Here is a 23,737-nt window from a genome sequence, read left to right as displayed (position 1 = left end):
GTTCCAGGATGTTGATGGGAAGAAGTGCTTCTTCCGCAGATCAGCGACCCTGGAGAGACAATGAGCCGGTCACTGCCCCCCAACCCCGGAGACTGGCATCAGTCGTGAGCAGGACCCAGTCCGGGATCCAAAAGGGGCGACCCTCGACCAGATGAGCTGTCTGAAGCCACCAAGCCAAAGATTGCCGAACGTCCGGAGACAACACCAGCACCTGAGAGCGGATCCGGTGAGGTAACCCGTTCCATTCCGATAGAATCAGCCCCTGCAGGGGCCGGGAATGGAACTGGGCAAATTCCACCATGTCAAATGTCGACACCATGGACCCCAGAACTCTCATAGCCGAATGGACAGACAGGCGGCAACTGCGTATCCGCAGCTGTAGGGAGGCGACCTTCTCCGGAGTCAGGAAGATCCTTTGCTGACGCGAATCCAGCAGGGCTCCCAAATGAACCATCCGCTGTGATGGAATCAGGGAGGACTTTTTCCAATTTATCAACCACCTGTGTGCTTGCAGGCAAGCGATCGTCAGGTGGAGATGTTGAAGCAGTACCTCCGGGGAGCTCGCCAGCAACAGGACGTCGTCCAGATACGGCAGCAGCCGTACATTCTGGTTCCGAAGATGTGCGGCCATGACCGCCATAATCTTCGGTGCCGTGGAGAGACCAAAGGGCAGCGCCCGGAACCGATAGTGGTGTTGAAGGATAGCGAACCTCAGATACCGCTGGTGCGAAGGTGCTATCGGAACATGGAGGTAGGCGTCCTGGATATCCAGGGACACCATGTAATCCCCCGGTTCCATCGCCAGAATGATGGAACGTAACGTTTCCATCCTGAACTTGGGAACTCTGAGGAATTTGTTCAGAGACTTCAAGTTGAGGATAGGGCGATGAGAACCATTGGGTTTCTGCACCAGAAACAGAGACGAATAATACCCCGTCCCTCGTTGTGATTGAGGAACGGGAACAATGACCCTTGCTTTCAGCAAGGACTCTATAGCTTCCTGAATCTGTAACACCTTGGTCTTGTCCTGAGAAGGACTCGTGCAGAAAAACTGGTTGGGTGGTCTGTGCCGAAAAGACAGGGCGTACCCCTGGGAGACCACTTCTCGAACCCAGGCATCCGTGGTGGTATTGTGCCAGCACTGGGCAAATCGAAGAAGTCGGCCTCCCACTCTGAGGTCCCCCAGAGGGAGGCCCGTCCCATCAGGCCGCAGTTTTATCTTCCTGCTTGGAAGAAGGGCGCCGAGCACTCCAGGCTTGCTTCTTGGGTTTAGAGGCAGTCTTACTCGCTGACTGTCTCGGGAAGGACTGACCTTTTGCCTTACCCTGAACCCGAAAGGAACGAAAAGCCGAACTCCGAACCTTAGCAGGCAGTGCCGCCGAAGGGAGGAAAGCCGACTTGGATTTAGCCAGGGTATCCACTATTCTGTCCAAGTCCGGACCAAATAGTAATTCCCCATTGAAAGGTAAGGCCTCCAGGCCTTTCTTTGAATCAGAGTCCACTGTCCAGGACCGCAACCATAAGGATCGGCGGGCAGACACCGCTGCAGCCGATACCCGCGAAGTCAGCAAACTAGCATCTAAAGAGGCTTCCCCAATGTAAGAAGCAGCGTCCCTCATCTGACCCAACAACGCCCTCTGGACATCCGGAGCGTCGTCCGGGAAGGTATCTTCCAATGCATTGGCCCACCCCTCTATGGCCTTGGTCACCCAGGAGATGGCCATGGACGGTCGGGCCACCGCCCCGGAGAGGGAGTAAATAGACTTTAAGCAAGTCTCAACTTTCCTGTCCGTGGGATCCTTCAGCGAGGATATAGACGGTAATGGCAAAGTAGAGCTCCTTATTAAACGGGTGACATGGGAATCCACCGCCGGTGGAGTTTCCCATTTTTTACAATGTGCCTCAGGGAAGGGATAGTTACAAGCCAACCGCTTCTGAGGAAGGAATCTCTTACTGGGCGCCTGCCAAGCTACCGCCATATGATCCGTCAACTGATCCGACAGGGGAAACACAGCAGAAGCCACCTTAGTTTTTTTGAAACTAGGATACTTCGACTTAGGAGCCGGTGCCTCATCCTCTATAAGAAGAATGGCTCGCACCGCCCTAACCAGTGCTCGCACATTAATGGACGACTTGGTATCCATTTCCTAGACCGAGGCGTCCGAGTCAGTGTCATCAGGGACCTCCCCATCATCTGAGGAACCCTCTGAGTCCGATACCTGAGCCGCCCGCGCCATGAGTGGGCGTCTTGAAACCCTAGAAGGCATGTCAGTCTGCAACATTGACTGAAAAGCTGAGGATGCGGCCGCCAAATTTTGCACGGAGTTGGAGAGCACATCCACCCAGGGTGGAGGAGTCGCCATAGGGTCCTGAAAAGGTACCGCAGGCTGCTGCGGCACAGGGGAAGCCTGTATATACATAGGCAACCCCGTATATGGACCCACAGACTGAGACCCAGGAGGACTCCGCAACAACTGCGGGACACCCGGGGAATGGGGGATGGTCGGCTGGGGTAACGCCCTAGTAGGGAGAGCAGTCGGGACCAACAGACGGTCCGCAATAGACACCAGCACTTGAGAAAACATCGCCCACGGTGGTTCCTGCGTCAGAGAAGGTCTGGATGGGCCAGGAGCCACCTGGCACCGACTACACAGGCCATCCTGTGACAAATCCTCCCTATCCACTCCTGCAGAACAGCGTCCGCAGGAGGCCAACACCGGAGCCACTGAGCGCTCAACCTCCTCGTCTGACATGACAGAATATATTATATAGTCAAAAAATATATCTGGCAACAGGGCAGAAGAAAACGCACTCACCGGTGTGCTGAACAACAGCCCACAATATGGCACTGTGTAGCACACAACTGTATGTGACGAACCTCACAAATACGTGATTTATATAGGTGAGGTCTGTAGAAACGCCCCTCCCCCACACACATGTAGGGCTTGTAGGAGAAGCAAAGGGATAGGTATAGGCTGACAGTAAGCGGAAAATAAGCACAGACAGGCAGCACTAGCAAAAGTCACATACCATGCAGAGAAGATATACTCACTGCACCTTTCCACTACAATCAACCTGCCCAGATTCAGTGTCTGGGAGGGCTATAGTGCTGTGTGCGCTGTCCTTAAATCGGAGGAGAGGTACACAGGGGGACCGGTCCGCGTGCTCCCTGAGATCTGCGTTGCCACAGAGAAAATGGCACCAGAGACCTCAGAGGAGTGGCCGAAGAGTCTGCAGCTCAGCGACGCCAGACTGCGTGCTGAAAGGCGCGCTGAGCTGAGGGGAGGAGCCGCTATACGGGGAAGGCTTCCTCCCCTGGCTAGCCTATTAACCCCAGGGCTTGCCGGCTTCCCGCTTGCCAATATATCCCTGGTGGTCTAGTGGTCCCACGGGGTATTCCTCCTCAGAGGGGGAGCCCGCCGCCACCGCTAGCGGCCCCCGGTCTGTCCCCTAGGACCGGGGGCAAAGGACTGCATGTGCAGGCAATACCCGCGAGCCGCCGCTAATTGGCGACTCGCGGCTTACCTTATCCCCGGCGACTCCGGCAGCAGTCCAGGGAGGGACCCAGAGTCCGGCTAGTACGGACTCTGGCCCCCCCCCGCCGCGATCCCCAGTGCAGTACTGGCATCGCGGCGCCAGCGGGGAAGGAGAGCGGCAGCGTGGGCGTCTGCATAGACAGCCCGTCGCTGCCACACTAGAGCCTCTGTTTTAAAAGAAAAATCTAACAGGCTCTTATTTATTTATTTTTTAAATAGAAAGCTTTTGGGGGCTGCTCCTGCAGCCCCCCTGCGCAGGTGACCCGACTCCGGCCGGGCACCAACTCAAACTGAGGTGCTGTGGCTCGGGGGCAGGGTATAGAGGACGGACCCAAGTGCATCCTGGGAGCAGCTAAAGCTTTAACTGCGTGGTGCCCATGGATCCAGATCCAGCTATACCCCAAGGTCAACCCTGTGGACCCCTATGGACCCTGAAGTAGAAACACCTGTGCTCCTGCTGGATGACCTGGGAAATGTGTCAGTGAGTAATGACTACACCTGTGCACCTGCTGGGTGACCTGGGAAATGTATCAGTGAGTAATGACTACACCTGTGCACCTGCTGGGTGACCTGGGAAATGTATCAGTGAATAATGACTACACCTGTGCTCCTACTGGGTGACCTGGGAAATGTGTCAGTGAGTAATGACTATACCTGTGCACCTGCTGGGTGACCTGGGAAATGTGTCAGTGAGTAATGACAACACCTGTGCACCTGCTGGGTGACCTGGGAAATGTGTCAGTGAGTAATGATTACACCTGTGCACCTGCTGGGTGACCTGGGAAATGTATCAGTGAGTAATGACTACACCTGTGCACCTGCTGGGTGACCTGGGAAATGTATCAGTGAGTAATGACTACACCTGTGCTCCTGCTGGATGACCTGGGAAATGTGTCAGTGAGTAATGACTACACCTGTGCACCTGCTGGGTGACCTGGGAAATGTATCAGTGAGTAATGACTACACCTGTGCACCTGCTGGGTGACCTGGGAAATGTGTCAGTGAGTAATGACTACACCTGTGCTCCTACTGGGTGACCTGGGAAATGTGTCAGTGAGTAATGACTATACCTGTGCACCTGCTGGGTGACCTGGGAAATGTGTCAGTGAGTAATGACAACACCTGTGCACCTGCTGGGTGACCTGGGAAATGTGTCAGTGAGTAATGATTACACCTGTGCACCTGCTGGGTGACCTGGGAAATGTGTCAGTGAGTAATGATTACACCTGTGCCCCTGCTGGGTGACCTGGCAAATGTGTCAGTGAGCAATGAATACACCTATGCACCTGCTGGGTGACCTGGGAAATGTGTCAGTGAGTAATGATTACACCTGTGCAGCTGCTGGGTGACCTGGGAAATGTGTCAGTGAGTAATGATTACACCTGTGCACCTGCTGGGTGACCTGGGAAATGTGTCAGTGAGTAATGAGTACACCTGTGCACCTGCTGGGTGATCTGGGAAATGTGTCAGTGAGTAATGAGTACACCTGTGCACCTGCTGGGTGATCTGGGAAATGTGTCAGTGAGTAATGAGTACACCTGTACACCTGCTGGGTGACCTGGGAAATGTGTCAGTGAGTAATGACTACATCTGTGCACCTGCTGGGTGACCTGTGTGGGGTCCTGAGGCTCGAGTTTGAGAACCACTGGGCTATATTATACCCATCCCATATAATAATTATTCCCCCCTCAGACAATAATTACACAGAACTACATCACTTAATTTCTTTATTTTTCACATTTAAACATTTTAATAAATCATTACTATAACAATTTTCCCCTTCTGGACACAATAGAAAGATAGCAATGTTTAATACAATGGCAGGACGCACTGTAGCCAAGCATGACACCTGGTGCAGAAAAGGCCAATCAGATTCTGTCATTCTTGTTGAAACAGCTCAGGAGATAAAAGCAAAGCTCCGATTGGCTGCTATGGGTTACTGCACAGTTGCACCAAATTTGGCATAATGTCCGACTAGTGTGCCGTGAGGGCATTGGAACCAGAGGCCATTTTCTATTTCCATAACCAAACTTTATCGCCATCATAGAAACACTTACGACATGTTGCTTAAACCTTTATTTCGGTCTGACAGAAACACCCCAGCAGCATAATTGTGATGAGCGGCCCAAACTTCAATATAGGTCCAGAAACGTCAGCGTCCGTCACATGGGTTATTGTCGAACTCCAGAATACAAACAAACTGAGGAGTAGAATGAGGTAGCTAATAAAGTGTGTACGATCAATGTGCTCAGAACTAGTGATCTCAGTGAGGTATATAGTGCCTCGTACCTCAGTGAGGCCACTAGTTCCTAGACGTCCGAACTGGGCACATTTTTCTTGCTATTCACAACCCAGCTTCTGCATCGAAAAATTATACACACTTAAATGTATTCTATGGTAAGTACACGATCTTCCACACTCACCGTAAGTAAAGGGGTATTATAATGACACAACCAGATCGATAATATCTGAGCAGAGGCTAGGTAGAAAAGCCGATGAATCTGCGAGCTCAGATAAAAGCAAATGTGGGGTTGCGCCATATAAAATGCGCCATTTCTTGAAAACACCTAAATCCAGGAGTTTTATTGGGCCAAGTTTCATTGAAGGACGGGGATTACCTTCAGACATCCGATCCCAGTTCCTAACATCCAAAGGGTACGTTATCCTGTTCTCCCATGGGGTGTAGTTATGGCTGATCACCAACTCTTGCCAGTACCCGAGAAACAGCAGCCTCCACAAAAATGGCCCCTGCATCAGACACTGTGGGTTGTCGATGTCCCCGATATCCACAGCGCTGGAGGCTCCCAAAACGCAGAGCTCGGCCGTAACAAGGCTGGTATAAAGCGGCCGGGGCGGAATGATCTGGCGATCAGAAAGTGCTCTCTAACAGGCAGTGACAGCCGCAGCCGGTCGGGCAGACCTCTTGCATGCTGAACCATTCCAGCATGTGCGCTGTGTGTCCCCCGTGCCCGCAGCTCAAGCAGAAGTTGGAGGAGCCCCGGACGGCTACGTGGCAGATGGCGCACTGGAAGGTGAATCCCTTACAGATGGCACATTGCGTTCCGCGCACCTCGCTGCGGCAGTGGCTGCAGTAGACCCCAAATTCTGATGGGAGAAGAGAGGGATATTTATTGGTCTAATCACAAGATATTCAAAATGAATAGTCACTTTCTAAACAATATAGCTAGAGTCAGTGGTGTATCTATAATGGGTGCAGTGTGCGCCGCCGCCATTTTTCCGGTGTTCTGCGCATGCGCAGTAGACTATGGGCACACTCTAGTGCCCGGAGTCTACTAAGGCTCCGGTGCTTGGCTAGCTGCGTCAGTTGGCTGTCGGCCACCGGGGAGAGAGGAGGGGGCCCCGCACGGGAGTGCACACGGGCCCCCTCCTCTCTTAAGACGCCCCTGCCTAGAGTCCTTTTAAGGTGATTTAAATCCAACACCGTCTTTGTGAATTTGGCCATATTTAAATTAACGAGACTTTGAAGACTAGCGCCATGAGTCTACTGCGCACGCGCAGAAAACCGGAAAATGGCGGCGGTGGCCATTTTCCGTTGTTCTGAGCAGCGCGGACACCCGACGTGGGCCCACGGACAGGTAAGTCTAAAATAAAATGGGTGCAGTGTGTGCGGTGTGGGGCCCCCCCGCACACACTGCACCCATTATAGATACACCCCTGCATCAATGACTAAAGTGGACGTCCCCCCCCCCCAATTACAGGCAAAGCGTGCTCCTTTTACAGCTGTAATATCCCTGACGGACAGACTATCTGGAAAACAGAACTAATCCGCTGACGCATGGAGGCCAAGCTCTAGCATCTACTCTCTGTAACGTATGAATGTTTATGCTGCATCGTTACTCACCGATACCCCGATGAGGCTCCGGGGGACAGTAGACAAATTTGAGCACCTCGGCCCGTTTCTCCTGCAGACCCCAACGATACAAGATCTCCCCGTAACACTTCTTAAAGTCATCAAACTGCTGAGAATTCACCGGGTCCAAAATCCTGCGGAGAGATCAGAATTGTGTCTGTACGATGGCGGACAGCGTGGACGCCGGACGTAAAACTAAGGCGGAGGAACGACTTTGTGGCTGGGCGAGACCAGGATTTATTTCATCTTGTGTAAACGAACGCAGCTGTTCACCGGACATAGTATGGGGGAAACGCACAGAGTCAGATGTATTTTACAGCCAGGAGTAAAATTGTGTCCTTACTTTGTATACCGAGTACTCCTATGTCAGGCTAACAACAGCATACACTTATATCAGATAACAGCGTGCTCCCATCTACCTGTATTAGTCGTTTCCAACTCTGTATGAACCTGTTCTGTTTTTGTGTGTGGTTTGTATTTGTTTTGAATGATTTGTGACTGTCCGGTGCCTTACAAATAAAGTCCCATTTTCATATAACATATAAAACTGTACATTCCCGTCCCCCTACACCCCAGTAGCCTGTGCCATTTAATGTTACATCCCCCATCTCTCAGCTGCCGGTCCCGTAGGATGCCAGATACCTTTTATTCTTGTCATGCTGCTCTCGCTCGCGCTCCCGAGGATCCATGTAGCTTATATTACTGTATCGGTAATCATCCGGAGATGCGTCTCCCCATGGGGCTCCATGGTCCATGTCCTGAGCCCCTGTCAGAAGACAACAGAGAAGGGGTATAGCACCTGCTGTGATATATACATTGTATTCTAGGCATCAGACTTAGAAAACCATCAACCTAAGGTCCTAGCAACAGGCCTATGACAGTGAGACAGTGCTAAAATGTTTCCATTGAGAGATATAAATGCAGTTTTGTCTGGGGAATGAGCTGTGAAGAAGTATCAAGTTGCTACACAAAGTGGAGGCAGCCATTTTGTTGGAGCTTTTAAAATGTACAGGCCCCTATAAATCATGGAGGAAGCCATTTTTTTGGAGCTGTAGTAGTGTACATCACTTAGAGGCAGCCATTTTGTTGGAACTTTTAAAATGTACAGGCCCCTACAAATCATGGAGGAAGCCATTTTGTTGGAGCCGTAGTCATGAGCAACAGTCATGAGAATACAGGGTGTCACTGGTTCCTAGTGAATATAGGTCCTCATTCAGAGCCGTACGCTCTGAGCAGAGCGCACGCTCTGAATGAGGGCCGGGCTCCATTTTCATGGAGCGTCCTCCTGGACGCTCGTATAGCTGTGGGTCACCACCCACAGGCTATACGAGCGTGCATTTTGATGGCCGCGATGGTCGTGACCATCGCGACCATCGAAATTGCGAGCCGGAGCCTGCGGTTGAGGTTTTCAACCGCAAACTCCGGAGTGATTTTGGCTCTATCAGAGCCAAAATCACTCCCACTGACATCACTAGTGATGTCAGTGGGCCGGCTTCTGACGGGAGGCGTTCCCGTGGGAACGCCCCCGTCAGGGAGGCACGCCCCCGGCACGCCCACCAAAGGGGGCGTGCTGTCAATCAACATTGACAGCACGCTCCCTTTGATCGGACACAACGAGCGAAGGAAAGTCCTTCGCTCGTCGTGTCTGGCGCATGCGCACGACGGAGCTCCCTCTGTCGTGCGCATGCTCAGTGCAGACCATCGACCCACTTGCGAGCGGACAGCCGCTCGCGAGTGGGTCTGAATCAGGCCCATAGTCACAAAATGGCTGACTCCGCCATGGCTGTCCACCGGCTGCATGACTAATAGCAGGGAGGTGCATGGGAGAACACCGTATACAGGAAATATTTCACATATAGCTACTCGGTCTATTTGAAAATTAGTAATTTATTTCATATATGCTTCATCTAATTGTGTATTCTCTCTTTCTCTATCAGTAGTAAATGGGCAATAATACAGGTTCAGCATATGCTGAATCGTGGCGCACTGCTTCCATGTATGTAATATGGCACTGGAGATGTGATACGCCTCTTATTATCTACTTAATGATCAGGTGCTTGACAAGTTCAAGTGAATACAGACAATTAGACACACAAGAATACATTATGCTTTAAAAACCTGACATATACATAGGGCCATATTCAATTAGACTGCGAAAACCCGTTATAAAAACGTAATTTTCACTTTTCCCCATATTCAATTTCAAAGACTTTTCGCAGGTGCAAAAAGTCTTTGTCAAAAACCAGATAACTTTTCACCATAGAATAGGTGGTGAAAAAAAGTGCAGAAATGGGGTTTTGGGGTACAATTTTTTTTTCAAAAAAAGTACCATGCACCCCTTGGAATGTCCCCCAAAGGTTTTCTGTGTCATAAAAAAATGTAAAAAGTTCCACAGGACACCCCGCAAAAAAGTGCTTTCGTTTTGGGGGCGGAAAAAAAAAAAAGTTGGGGGACAAAGTTATAAATTAGCGGAATAGACCAAGTATGCGGCAGGTGTTTTTTCTGGTGGCGGTTGGTTGCGGCAGGTGGATTTTTAAAAGTTCACTTTAGAGACTTAAAAATATCCTTGCACCCATTTTCATGTACCCCAAATTTGATGGGACACGTTATTTTTCCCCAAAAATTTTTTGTGAAATGCTATTCCTCACCACTTTGTTAAAGACGCATAAAAGCACCTGTAGAGACCTTTAGCAGGGCTTTTCGGGGGTACCCATAGTGATCCCCAATGTTAGTGCATCTTTTGGGGGGTGACAGGCTGATCTGCCCAAAAGTGACAGGACACTGCGTTACTTACCTTTCCGCCGGGTCCCGTTTTCGCCACTTTGAAATTGAATACGGGGAAACGCGGGCACGTGCCTGATGACGGCGAAAAGTCCGGCAACTGACTTTTCGCTTGTAATTGAATATGGCCCGTAGTGTCATCTATTATAACGTATGAGAGCTGCCATGTTGCAGGTTCTTATGCAACAGTGCCCCCCAGAGGCCACATATAATCCATTTTTTTAAATTATTATGGGTCTATGCTCAGGTCACAGGCACACTTACATTCATTTATTTATTTTTACATAATTGAGTGCAAAAGTAAAGGTGTTAAGAACTCTACGTAAAATGCAGTTTTCTTTAATATGGTAGAAAAAAAACACTATCTCTCGTTCATTTTAGGACACATCAGAAGAATATATAAAGTCACTATTTGACATAGTTGTGTATTACATAACATGAAGTTTAGTGTTTATACACCATCACTCTTCTGTAGCAGACTGCCAAGTTAGGAGGGAGTGCTTGTGTAACACTGCACACAGAGTGACTGACAGCTTGGCAGACTGCAGAACTGTGCAATGTTTGTCTGGGTAAGAAGCTATGATGTCACAGCAGCTCATAGGACTGCAGTCTTAGATTATTGCGTAGTATATGACCCAATTGGGACACGGTCCTGAAGATGTGGGAGGAGTTTTAGCCACCTGTAGAGGATGGGGACTGAAGACTAGATGATGTCACATAAGACGACTCTTACCGATGCTCCAGCCACTGTTGCAGAAGCCAGGATCCGACATACTGGATCCAGAGCCAGAGGACGTGAAGCTGGGCTGCAAGGAGACAATTCACATTGAGTTTTTTCGTCATCTTTACCTGTACGTGGGACTCAGAGGGTTAAACAAGAGACTTACGTAGCGGATGTGGGCAGAGCGGGATGGAAAAGGGTGGCAAGAGAACATGCCGTTGCCTTGCGGGTGAAGACTGGCGTCAAACACGCTGCACAGCATGGCCAGTGTCTGGACATCATGTAAGTGGCAGTAATGAGCCAGTCTGAGGACATAGAGGAGACCAATTGTGGCGTAACGAGCAGGATTCATGTACAAATAAGACAGAGGGATATAACACAAGGAGCACTAGACCACGACCCTTCCTAGGATAAAATGACATCAGAAACCTACAGTGATTCCAACAACTGACGGCCAAACGGGTGACGTGCCCAAGGGGTCTCCGTATCGGGGTCAAACTTGGGTGTCAGACATATGTCATTAGCAGCAGCAGCCAGCGCCCACACCTTAGGAGAGAGAAGATAGAGGGTTAATTACAATGTACTATTGAATAAAATTGCTCTTACACAATTACTCCCAGAGTCAGGAGATGGAGAATTCCTCGATGAGTGATTGCTCGCCCTCTGAAGCAGCCGCACTGCTGAAACTAACCCACATCATGCATCCTAACCAGCACACAACAGTCTAAAGCTAACCTGGGAGGAGCGAGTGACCAGGTAACTAATGAACTGGGGGGTACTGGCAAGCAAGCTGTGCCAAGCCGGGCGTGCGAATCACTTGTCAGCGATACGATAGGAAGCATGGCTCCAGCTGTGTAATCTCATTGTGGGGAATTATCCACCTACCATCATGTAGGACACACACTGTCAATAGTACAAGAGAAGCAGACCGTGAACGGGGAGTGCGAGGGGCAAGGACACTTACCTGCACCAGATCTCTACGCCCCACGCTCAGAGCAGAGGCTGCGTTCTTCTGACACATCTCCTGGAGGTCCCGGCAGTTCAGTCTGACAAGGGGGAGAAAAAAATTCAGTAAGAAAGAACAAAAAACTTGCGACAGTAAAAATGTTTCCATTACTTAACGACACCCTGTGACGCATTCACGCACTAGAGAGAGAAGGGCTCGCGCCAAAGCAATACGCACATGTACATCTCTCCCAGGGCCTTGTGCACGGACAGCAGACACGAGATGTCCTGGATAATAACCTTCCCGGCTGCTTTGATTGGCCGAGAGCTGGAGTCGCTGCTCTCTCTCTTGGATTTCCATCTACGAGATTTCTGAGGGACACAGAAGTTGGGGGGTCATTGCATTATAGAAATGCCGGCAAAGGGGGACATTTATAATCCTGCACTGCACAGATGGGTCGTCATCATGGTTACACTTGAATAGGTGTAGGGTGGGCTAAGAACATAAAAGTGGGAGTAAAGAAGTACTGTACGCTGCTGGTGCTGGTGGTGGAGAGGCTGCAACATAGAACATTGCCGGACGCTGATGACGGCTGCAACACTCAGGGCCTCATTCAGAGGCGGTCGGAGGATGCAAGCGGTCGTTCAGAAACTGGGCGGCCACTTGCATCCTGACCGCCCGCCTCTGTTTCAGTCGTTAGGCTGTGGGTTTACACCCACAGCTCTAACGACCGCTCGGGTATTGGTCGCGATGGTCAGAGACCATCGCGACCATCGGGGCTTACGACGAGACCCTAGGGTAGGGTCTCACTTGTCGTAAGCCCCGGAGAGCTTCTGGCTCTGTCAGAGCCGGAAGCTCTCCACTGACATCACTAGTGATGTCAGTGGGGCCTCCCCCAAACGGTAGGCGAGCCTCCTTTTGGGCTGCCACCCCCCCGGCCCGCCTTCCAAACGGGGCGAGCTGTCAATCAACATCGAAAGCTCGCCCCCTTTGGAAAGAGACCCGCTACGACCGGCGCTGTCAGTCGTAGCGGGTTTCACGCATGCGCACTGGCCAAACATCGAGGCGGCCGTGCGGTCGTAGACCGTACGGCCGCCTCTGAATTAAGCCCTCAATCCCGGCAACATTGTGCTTGTGGTCAGGGCACCGAACGGCTGGATCTCTTATCCAACACGGTCACTTATGTGTGACCGGCATCCGCTCTGGGTTTTGTTGGATGCCACGGTCATTGATAGGATCAGAAAATTCTACAAGGCTCAGCGTTACTTCTCTGCCCACAGAAGTGGAGAACAGAGCCCGAAATCTATGCAGGTTTTTAGTTGGATGTCATTAAACAGGGAAGAAAACTATAGGATAAAAGCAGACACAGCCCCTGTTATAAAGTGGGGAACAAACTGGAGCGATGTCGGCCGATTTTGCAGTTTCGTAACGACAAATCGCCAACATCGCTCAGTGCGTACGGGCTATTGTGCACTCCTGCGGTCGCTAGGTTTGATGTGACCTGTGGTCTGCTAACACAAGACGGAACAGTGGGCCTGATTCAGAGCCGGACGCTCTGACAGAGCGCTCGCTCTGAATCAGGGCCGGCCTTTCTGTTTTTTAGAGCGGCGGCCAGGAAGATGGTCGCGATGGTCAAGACCATCGGGCTTGTGACGAGTCCCTTGTGGTAGGGTCTCGTTGCCGCAAGCCCCAGAGAGCTTTCGGCTCTAACAGAGCCGAAATCTCTCCCACTGACATCACTTGTGATTGTCAGTGGGGCCGGCCCCAGACGGTAGGCGTTCACATGGGAACACCTCCGTCTGGGCAGCCACGGCCCCCGGCCCGCCCACCAAACGGGGCATGCTGTCAGTCAACATAGACAGCACGCCTCCTTTGGTACCAGGCCAAGAGCGACGGTTTGCCCGTCGCTATCCGGGTCTCGCGCATGCACACCATCGACCCGCTTGCGAGCGCATAGCGCTCTCGAGCAGGTCTGAATCAGGCCCAGTGATCGCTCCTTCCTCCATTAACTCGTTCTAGTGTGTACGGGCAATCCCCGCTCAAGAGCATTCGGTCCGATGTCAGAACGAATGCCCGTCGCTCCAGTGTGTACCCAGCTTTACCCTCTTGCCCCTCCCCATCATGGCCTATATAGGCTCGCTTCTTGATCTGCTACCCGACCTTTTTTTTTCTCGCTGAACTATATGTCCTTACATTGTTGCTGTTGTGTCCATCTGTCGTCTCTTAGAACATTGGAATCTGCTGCCAAGAATAACATCTTTTAAAAAAATAAAGCTGGTTAATAGGATTGGTCAAATTCCCAAATATGGAGAGGTACAGTCTGAATTGCTGCTAGTGTGTAATCTGTTAGAGGGTAATAAATGAGTAATAATGGCTTTAAATGAAGTGTTGCATCAATACTGGCAAGAGAATGCATTGCACACCTGGATCTCCCGACACATACAGGTGTGAATGGGTGTGTGTTTATTTGCGGCACAATTGTGTGATTTGTATAGGTCTTCATGCATTTTGGTCTCCAATTAAATGGGCGCCGCCTGTATGACAGAGTCAGTGATAGAGACACCCTGTAAAGAGGAAATTAAGGGCCTCATTCAGACCCGGAAGCTATGTGCGTCCGCTCGCTGGCTAAAAGGGGCAGGCTATTTAAATCATGTGCTCGCACTGCGTCGCGTAAAGCCGCCCGCTAAGTAATAGCGAGCGGCCGCACTATGCGCTCGCACCTGTATAAAGACGCTCTTTTGCCACTTGCAACACACGTCATCTCCGGCAGTTGTAGGATTAATCGGGAACACGGAGAGCCATCGGAGCTGCTCGCAGCGCTTGTCACCCACAGCTATACGAGCGGCCAGGAGGCCGTTCTTAAAAAAATAAAAAAACAGCCCTGATTCAGAGCGAAGCGCTCTGTCAGAGCGTCCGGCTCTGAACCAGGGCCTCTATTCCAACCAACCAGTGTGTGTGTGTGTATTATAAGTGTTCTACCCTTGTTTGGTGGTCTTCCTTCCGTTTCTCCCTATAGTACAAAACCACATGCGTGTGCGTGTGTTTGAGAATTTAACACAGGGCCAGGGACAGATGTTAACATCTAAATGTACTGTAAAGCGCTGCCTAATATTTTGGCGATATACGGATAACAGGAGATATGGTAAGAACTTACCTTTGTTATCTCTGTTTCTACGAAGTCCATAGGGTCCACAGGGTTGACCTTGGTATAGCTGGATCTGGATCCATGGGCACCACGCAGTTAAAGCTTTAGCTGCTCCCAGGATGCACTTGGGTCCGTCCTCCTCTATACCCCGCCCCCGGCCACAGCACCTCAGTTGGTAAGCAGCCAAGGCCGGAGGAGGAGACTAAACAGAGAGAAGGAAGACTGGAACACACAAGAAACCATACTCACAGAAATGGGAGACGGAAGACCGGTGACCAGCCACACAGCCCATTTGAAGCCAGGTGCGTCAGGGCGGGCGCCCTGTGGACCCTATGGACTTCGTAGAAACAGAGATAACAAAGGTAAGTTCTTACCATATCTCCTGTTTTCTACTTCAGGGTCCATAGGGGGTCCACAGGGTTGACCTTGGGGATGTCCCAAAGCAGTACCACTAAGGGCGGGGACGCTCCTGTGCTGAAAGGAGCACCCGGCGCCCAAAGGATGCATCCTGAGAGGCAAAGTTGTCAAACGCATAGAACCTCAAAAACGTTTGAATTGAAGACCAAGTGGCCGCCTTACACAGCTGAACAGCAGAAGCGCCACGTCTAGCAGCCCAAGAGGGACCCACAGAACGAGTGGAATGAGCCTTAACAGAGGCTGGCACAGGTAAGCCCTCCTGTGCATAAGCCTCACAAATAACGGAACGAAGCCAACGGGCTAACGTTTGTTTGTTGGCAGGCCAACCCCTCTTGTGAAAACCAAAGAGGATAAACAAGGAATCAGACTTCCTAACCGAAGCCGTCCGGTCTACATAAATTCTAAGCGCCCGGACCACATCTAAGGAAGTCTCACCAGCTGAAAGATCAGGGGACTGAAAAGCTGGCACAACAAGTTCCTGATTAATATGGAACTTCGAGACCACTTTGGGCAAAAACTCAGGACGAGTGCGGAGCACCGCTCTGTCCTGGTGAAAAATCAGGAAAGGAGGGCGACAGGAAAGCGCCCCCAATTCAGACACCCTCCTGGCCGAAGCAATTGCCAGGAGAAAAAGAGTCTTAAATGTCAGCCACTTGAGCTCCACCGCCTCAAGAGGCTCAAACGGAGGACCCTGCAGGACCCGTAGCACCACCGCCAAGTCCCAAGGAGCCACAGGAGGCACAAAGGGAGGCTGGATCCTGAGAACACCTTGGAAAAAGGTGTGAACGTCTGGTAGTATTGCAATCCGCCGTTGAAACCACACGGACAAGGCGGACACATGAACCTTCAGAGATGCAAGGCGTAAGCCGAGATCCAATCCTGACTGAAGAAATTCCAAGATCCTAGAAACTCGGAACACCTGAGGATCATAATGTCTGGACTCACACCACTGAAAGTAAGTGTGCCACACTCTGTGATAAATCCGTGCTGAAGCAGGCTTGCGTGCCCTGAGCATGGTACCAATAACCGAACTGGAGAAGCCCCGAGACCTCAAGACGGCTGTCTCAAGAGCCACGCCGTCAAAGACAGCCGACCCAGATCCGGGTAAAGGCAGGGCCCGAGACAACAGGTCCCGACGCTGAGGAAGAAGGTACGGAGCGTCGATGGAGAGGCTCCTGAGATCGGAGTACCAAGGACGTCTGGGCCACGACGGAGCTACCAGCACGAGCATGCCGCCGTCCTGCTTGAATTTCCGCAGAACCCGAGGAAGCAGGGATATCGGAGGAAACAGATACGCCAGGTGAAACGTCCATTTCACCGACAGCGCGTCCACCAGACTTGCACCTGCGTCTCTTGTCCTTGACCCGTAAACGGGCAACTTGTGATTGTGACGGGAGGCCATCAAGTCCAGCTCCGGCAGTCCCCACCTGTCCACGAGTAGCTGAAACACCTCTGGGTGAAGCGACCATTCCCCGGGATGCACGTCGTGACGGCTGAGGAAGTCCGCCTCCCAATTGAGGACTCCGGGGATGAAGACCGCCGAGATCGCTGGAATGTGACCCTCCGCCCAAGTCAGGATACGAGACACCTCCGACATCGCTGCCTGACTGCGAGTTCCGCCTTGGTGATTGATATACGCCACCGTGGTGGCGTTGTCGGACTGCACCTGTACCGCCCTTCCGTGAAGAGCGGGGCCAGACGACTGCAGGGCCCTGTATACTGCCCGCAGTTCCAGGATGTTGATGGGGAGAAGTGCTTCTTCCGCTGACCAACGACCCTGAAGCGACAAAGAGCCGGTCACTGCCCCCCAACCCCGGAGACTGGCATCCGTCGTGAGCAGGACCCAGTCCGGGATCCAAAATGGGCGCCCCTCGACCAGATGAGCTGTCTGAAGCCACCAAGCCAAAGATAGCCGAACGTCCGGAGACAACACCAGCACCTGAGAGCGGATACGGTGAGGTAACCCGTTCCATTCTGATAGAATCAGCCCCTGCAGGGGCCGGGAATGGAACTGGGCAAATTCCACCATGTCGAATGTCGACACCATGGACCCCAAAACTCTCATAGCTGAATGGACCGACAGGCGGCAACGGCTCAGGCAACTGCGTATCCGCAGCTGTAGGGAGGCGACCTTCTCCGGAGTCAGGAAGATCCTTTGCTGACGCGAATCCAGCAGGGCTCCCAAATGAACCATCCGCTGTGATGGAATCAGGGAGGACTTTTTCCAATTTATCAACCACCCGTGTGCTTGCAGGCAAGCGATCGTCAGGTGGAGATGTTGAAGCAGTACCTCCGGGGAGCTCGCCAGCAACAGGAGGTCGTCCAGGTACGGCAGCAGCCGTACATTCTGGTTCCGAAGATGTGCGGCCATGACCGCCATAATCTTCGTGAACACCCTCGGTGCCGTGGAGAGACCAAAGGGTAGCGCCCGGAACTGATAGTGGTGTTGAAGGATAGCGAACCTCAGATACCGCTGGTGTGAAGTTGCTATCGGAACATGGAGGTAGGCGTCCTGGATGTCCAGGGACACCATGTAATCCCCCGGTTCCATCGCCAGAATGATGGAACGTAACGTTTCCATCCTGAACTTGGGAACTCTGAGGAATTTGTTCAGAGACTTCAAGTTGAGGATAGGGCGATGAGAACCATTGGGTTTCTGCACCAGAAACAGAGACGAATAATACCCCGTCCCTCGTTGTGATAGAGGAACGGGAACAATGACCCCTGCTTTCAGCAAGGACTCTATAGCCTCCTGAACCTGTAACGCCTTGGTCTTGTCCTGAGAAGGACTTGTGCAGAAAAACTGGTGGGGTGGTCTGTGCCGAAAAGACAGGGCGTACCCCTGGGAGACCACTTCTCGAACCCAGGCATCCGTGGTGGTATTGTGCCAGCACTGGGCAAATAGAAGAAGTCGGCCTCCCACTCTGAGGTCCCCCAGAGGGAGGCCCGTCCCATCAGGCCGCAGGTTTATCTTCCTGCTTGGAAGAAGGGCGCCGAGCACTCCAGGCTTGCTTCTTGGGTTTAGAGGCCGTCTTACTCGCAGACTGTCTCGGGAAGGACTGACCTTTCGGCTTACCCTGAACCCGAAAGGAACGAAAAGCCGAACTCCGAACCTTAGCAGGCAGTGCCGCCGAAGGGAGGAAGGCCGACTTGGATTTAGCCAGGGTGTCCACTATTTTGTCCAAGTCCGGACCAAATAGTAATTCCCCATTGAAAGGTAAGGCCTCCAGACCTTTCTTTGAATCAGAGTCCGCTCTCCAGGACCGCAACCATAAGGATCGGCGGGCAGACACCGCTGCAGCCGATACCCGCGAGGTCAGCAGACTAGCATCTAAAGAAGCTTCTCCAATGTAAGAAGCAGCGTCCCTCATTTGTCCCAACAACGCCCGCTGGACATCCGGAGCGTCGTCCGGGAAGGTATCTTCCAATGCATTGGCCCACCCCTCAATGGCCTTGGCCACCCAGGAGATGGCCATGGACGGTCGGGCCACCGCCCCAGAGAGGGAGTAAATAGACTTTAAGCAAGTCTCAACTTTCCTGTCCGTGGGATCCTTCAGCGAGGATATCGACGGTAATGGTAAGGTGGCGCCCCGAGTTAAACGGGTGACATGGGAATCCACCGCCGGTGGAGTTTCCCATTTTTTACAATGTGCCTCAGGGAAGGGGTAATTAGAAGCCAACCGCTTCTGAGGAAGGAATCTCTTACTGGGCGCCTGCCAAGCTACCGCCATATGATCCGTCAACTGATCCGACAGGGGAAACACCGCAGAAGCCACCTTAGTTTTTTTGAAACTAGGAAACTTCGACTTAGGAACCGGTGCCTCATCCTCTATAAGAAGAATAGCTCGCACCGCCCTAACTAGTGCTCGCACATTAATGGACGACTTGGTATCCATTTCCTGGACTGAGGCGTCCGAGTCAGTGTCATCAGGGACCTCCCCATCATCTGAGGAACCCTCTGAGTCCGATACCTGAGCAGCCCGTGTCATGAGTGGGCGTTTTGAAATCCTAGAAGGCATGTCAGTCTGCAACATTGACTGAAAAGCCGAGGAAGCGGCCGCCAAATTTTGCACGGAGTTGGAGAGCACATCCACCCAGGGTGGAGGAGTCACCATAGGGGCCTGAAAAGGTACCACAGGCTGCTGCGGCACAGGGGAAGCCTGTATATACATAGGCAACCCCGCATAGGGACCCACCGACTGAGACCCAGGAGGACTCCGCAACAACTGCGGGACACCCGGGGAATGGGGGATGGTCGGCTGGGGCAACGACCTAGTAGGGAGAGCAGTCGGGACCGACAGACGGTCCGCAATAGACACCAGCACTTGAGAAAACATCGCCCACGGTGGTTCCTGCGCCAGAGAAGGTCTGGATGGGCCAGGAGCCACCTGGCATCGACTACACAGACCCTCCTGTGACAAATCCTCCCTATCTACTCCTGCAGAACAGCGTCCGCAGGAGGCCAACACCGGAGCCACTGAGCGCTCAACCTCCTCGTCTGACATGATAGAATATATTATATAGTCAAAAAATATATCTGGCAACAGGGCAGAAGAAAACGCACTCACCGGTGTGCTAAACAACAGCCCACAATACGGCACTGTGTAGCACACAACTGTATGTGACGGACCTCACAAATACGTGATCTATATAAGTGAGGTCAGTAGAAACGCCCCTCCCCCACACACCTGTAGGGCTTGTAGGAGAAGTAAAGGGATAGGTATAAGCTGACAGTAAGCGGAAAATAAGCACAGACAGGCAGCACTAGCAAAAGTCACATACCATGCAGGAAGATGTACTCACTGCACCTTTCCACTACAATCAACCTGCCCAGATTCAGTGTCTGGGAGGGCTATAGTGCTGTGTACGCTGTCCTTAATCAGGGGAGAGGTACACAGGGGGACCGGTCCGCGTGCTCCCTGAAGATCTGCGCTGCCACTTGTAGAAAATGGCCGCTGGAGACCTCAGAGGAGGAGTGGCCGAGTAGCTGCAGCTCAGCGACGCCAGACTCCGTGCTGAAAGGCGCGCTGAGCTGAGGGGAGGAGCCGCTAAACAGGGAAGGCTTCCTCCCCTGGCTAGCATATTAACCCCAGGGCTTGCCGGCATCCCGCTTGCCATATATCCCTGGTGGTCTAGTGGTCCCACGGGTTATTCCTCCTCAGAGGGGGAGCCCGCCGCCACCGCTAGCGGCCCCCGGTCTGTCCCCTAGGACCGGGGGCAAAGGACTGCATCTGCAGGCAAAAACCGCGAGCCGCCGCTAATCGGCGACTCGCGGCTTACCTTGTCCCCGGCGACTCCGGCAGCAGTCCAGGGAGGGACCCAGAGTCCGGCTAGTACGGACTCTGGCCTCCCGCCGCGATCCCCAGTGCAGTACTGGCGTCGCGGCGCCAGCGGGGAAGGAGAGCGGCAGCGTGGGCGTCTGCATAGACAGCCCGTCGCTGCCACACTAGAGCCTCTGTTGTAAAATAAAAATCTAACAGGCTCTTTTTTTTTTTTTTAAATAAAAATAGAAAGCTTTTGGGGGCTGCTCCTGCAGCCCCCCTGCGCAGGTGACCCGACTCCGGCCGGACACCAACTAAAACTGAGGTGCTGTGGCCGGGGGCGGGGTATAGAGGAGGACGGACCCAAGTGCATCCTGGGAGCAGCTAAAGCTTTAACTGCGTGGTGCCCATGGATCCAGATCCAGCTATACCAAGGTCAACCCTGTGGACCCCCTATGGACCCTGAAGTAGAAAAAAGGTTATTAATGAAAATACCATGAGGTGACCTGGAGCTTATAAGTTTGATTTCCCACTATATAATCAGGTAGGCACTTACCTCATGCAGAGGGGTTAAAACAAAAGAAAAATGTTAGTTCCCAAAATGCGCCCACACCTTCGCACACGGTGACAAATCTTACAGCCTCCAAATCCTCATGACCTCACTACTAGCTCTATGCATGGTGACTGATTCAGAAATACCCTTTTTGGTGCCTACTCCATATATTAGCCCAGTGCTGTGGCCAAACCCAGCGTGATGTCACCCAGTGATTGTGCCGATGGTAACCCAGAGCCAGTCAGACACTTTACACGCACAGAGAGTGGGGAAAAGAAAAATCAGGGCACGACAAGAGAGAGAGAGACAGCAAAGGGAGGCACCAGAAGCAAAGAGAGAAGTAGACAGCTACAAAAGTGGAGCCGGGTGCCAGGCGGGTAGCGAAGGAGCGTCCAGGCACAGGAACTCAGAGGAAGCAGCAGAGAGTAGAACAGATATTGGAGGATCACAGAGGACAGCAGGAAGCTTCAGCCCTGTTTGCAAGCAACACCAGACTAACATTCCCGATACATCAACAGATGGGGAGGGAAAGACCGTGGGGTGTTATGACAAAGATCCCAAGAACAAGGTCACGTCTCTAGACCACACTCTGAGGACATGATAGACCACCAATGTCTGGTGGAACGTACCATAATTAGATACACTTTGACACCCCTCTGCGCTCTACACCAAAGCTCGGTTCTACATCGCAATGGTCTCAAAGTGAGGCCAACACAAAATGGTTGCTTCTCCGATTGCTCCCAGAAACATCTGGATTAGTGAAGGATTTACTGCTCAAAGTAATGTGTAATCACATGTAAGCAGGGACCGACTTCACCGTACACGGTATAGCTGGTGTGATGCCAAGACTACCCGTAGCGTTGCTGTGCTCAGAGGGGTAACAGAGCCTGAGAGTTTTATTCTTGGGGTCCCTGTCAAACCAGAGAGGTGAGCAGGAAGCAGAGGTGGTTACTTAGCAGCTGGCACGGTACCGGGAAGTCGTTAATCACTTGGATGGACCAGCGCCGGCGGGCAGACAGGGGGGACGTCTGCGTATCAGAAGAGAAGGAAAGGGAGGAGGAGAAAGAGGAGAGAAGAGGGAAAGAAAAAAAAAAAATCATCAAGAAAATAGCTAGAAATTGTCTGATTGGCCATTGAAGCTTAATTGAAATCATTTCCCTGCCGTTTTGGTGCAGAACTGAACAAAAAAAATGCCAGACACTACCGTAATGGCGCCCGATTACCATGTACCACGGACATTAAACTCCGTCACTGAAGGATCAATGACAACGCGTCATAATGACACCGCAGAGAATTGAGCTCGGGGTGAGGGAGCTGGGCATGTTGCGCAGGAGGTCAGCCGTCACACATGGACACAACGCTCCTTGCGGTGGAAGTAACACATTGACTAGGAGGTAGAGATGATCCCTCACTATAAGGAATACGTCTTTACACCTCACTTCAGCTGCACAACAGGTTATGAGCCACACAAACTTTATGGTACTTTGGTCCGTAATTACAAAAAAACCTGGTATAATGATAAGATGAACCAGAGAACTACATACCCGTTCTTTGTAATAGAAAGAGCTGATGGACACTTGTTCCTTCTCGTTACGTGTCGGACTTCCGCTGTACAGGCGCAGGTTCCCTTGAGCCTCTGTGCGAATTTTCATGGGTGCAAGAATCCCGCTGTGATAGGCGGACAGGGCAGAGAGAGATCTGGAACAGAATTGGGACTCCTTAGTTATTAGGAATTACAAACCCCAGTATTTGTCTGTGCTCGTCTTTAATGTCGCATTTTCCAGGATGAGACACCGGCGTTATAAAGATCTGGGCATTATAATAGACAGTATCCTTTTCTGGAAAAGCTTCATATGAAAGAAATGGGAGACCCGTGAAATCTAACAGTGCTGTATACTGTATATCCCAGCAGCCCAGAATGACTTTGCTATGTTGAGCCATACCGAATAGGACAGTGGTCAGGGAACAGGGGTAAATTACCCCACATGGGGTAAAAATTAAATTCCCGGGGGTAATGGACGGACAGCCGGGCATGGATATGAATCATCCTATAATATCATTCTATATTATAGGATCATTCTATTCATATGCATGCCCGGCTGTGCCGCAGGGAGGCTCTAAGCCGGACACCCGCTGAGATGTTATTACCAGCGGGCGCCCGGCTCCTTCCCTGCAGCACCGCGTTAGCCGAAGGCTGGAGTTCTCTTCTGAACTCCAGCTCCCGCCTCTCTCCATGCGCACTATGGGAGAGACGTCATGATGTCTCTCCCATAGTTCAGAGGAGCAGCCGGGCGGACAGGACAGCGGCGGATGCAGGAGCGGGGATTAAGGTAAGTGTTTTTTTTGTACAAGCGGCACTACAGGGGCATTATATGGGGGCACTACTACAGGGGCATTATATGGGGGCACTACTACAGGGGCATAACTATGGGGGCACTACTACTTCAAATCAAAGGGGTAACGTCGGTGTATCTAAATATATTTTGGGTTAAAAGGTAAAAAAGTT

At 51.8% G+C, this 23,737-nt stretch overlaps 1 protein-coding gene across 4 annotated transcripts in view; it reads right to left on the bottom strand.

Moving 5' to 3' along the window:
• Window positions 1–5,246: 5,246 nt before the first annotated feature.
• Window positions 5,247–23,737, bottom strand: part of WDR59 (WD repeat domain 59) — a 62,898-nt gene continuing 44,407 nt past the window's right edge. For 2 of the 4 annotated variants that reach the window (XM_088476772.1, XM_088476775.1), the window contains 10 exons: window positions 22,776–22,929; window positions 22,203–22,259; window positions 12,093–12,226; window positions 11,874–11,955; window positions 11,343–11,455; window positions 11,076–11,214; window positions 10,922–10,994; window positions 8,050–8,173; window positions 7,399–7,541; window positions 5,247–6,641 (listed from right to left, as the gene is read on the bottom strand). In XM_088476772.1, the coding sequence (XP_088332898.1) occupies window positions 6,406–6,641; window positions 7,399–7,541; window positions 8,050–8,173; window positions 10,922–10,994; window positions 11,076–11,214; window positions 11,343–11,455; window positions 11,874–11,955; window positions 12,093–12,226; window positions 22,203–22,259; window positions 22,776–22,929 (1,255 nt within the window). In that variant the 3' untranslated portion in view covers window positions 5,247–6,405. The other 2 variants (XM_088476773.1, XM_088476774.1) reach the window with 2 other exon arrangements.

The sequence above is a fragment of the Taudactylus pleione genome, unplaced genomic scaffold, assembly GCF_031769625.1.
Source record: "Taudactylus pleione unplaced genomic scaffold, aTauple2 ptg000194l, whole genome shotgun sequence".
Taxonomy (NCBI): Eukaryota; Metazoa; Chordata; class Amphibia; order Anura; family Myobatrachidae; genus Taudactylus; species Taudactylus pleione.
The sequence above is the reverse complement of the archived record's forward strand: the minus strand, read 5'-3'. Positions and strand labels throughout refer to the sequence as shown.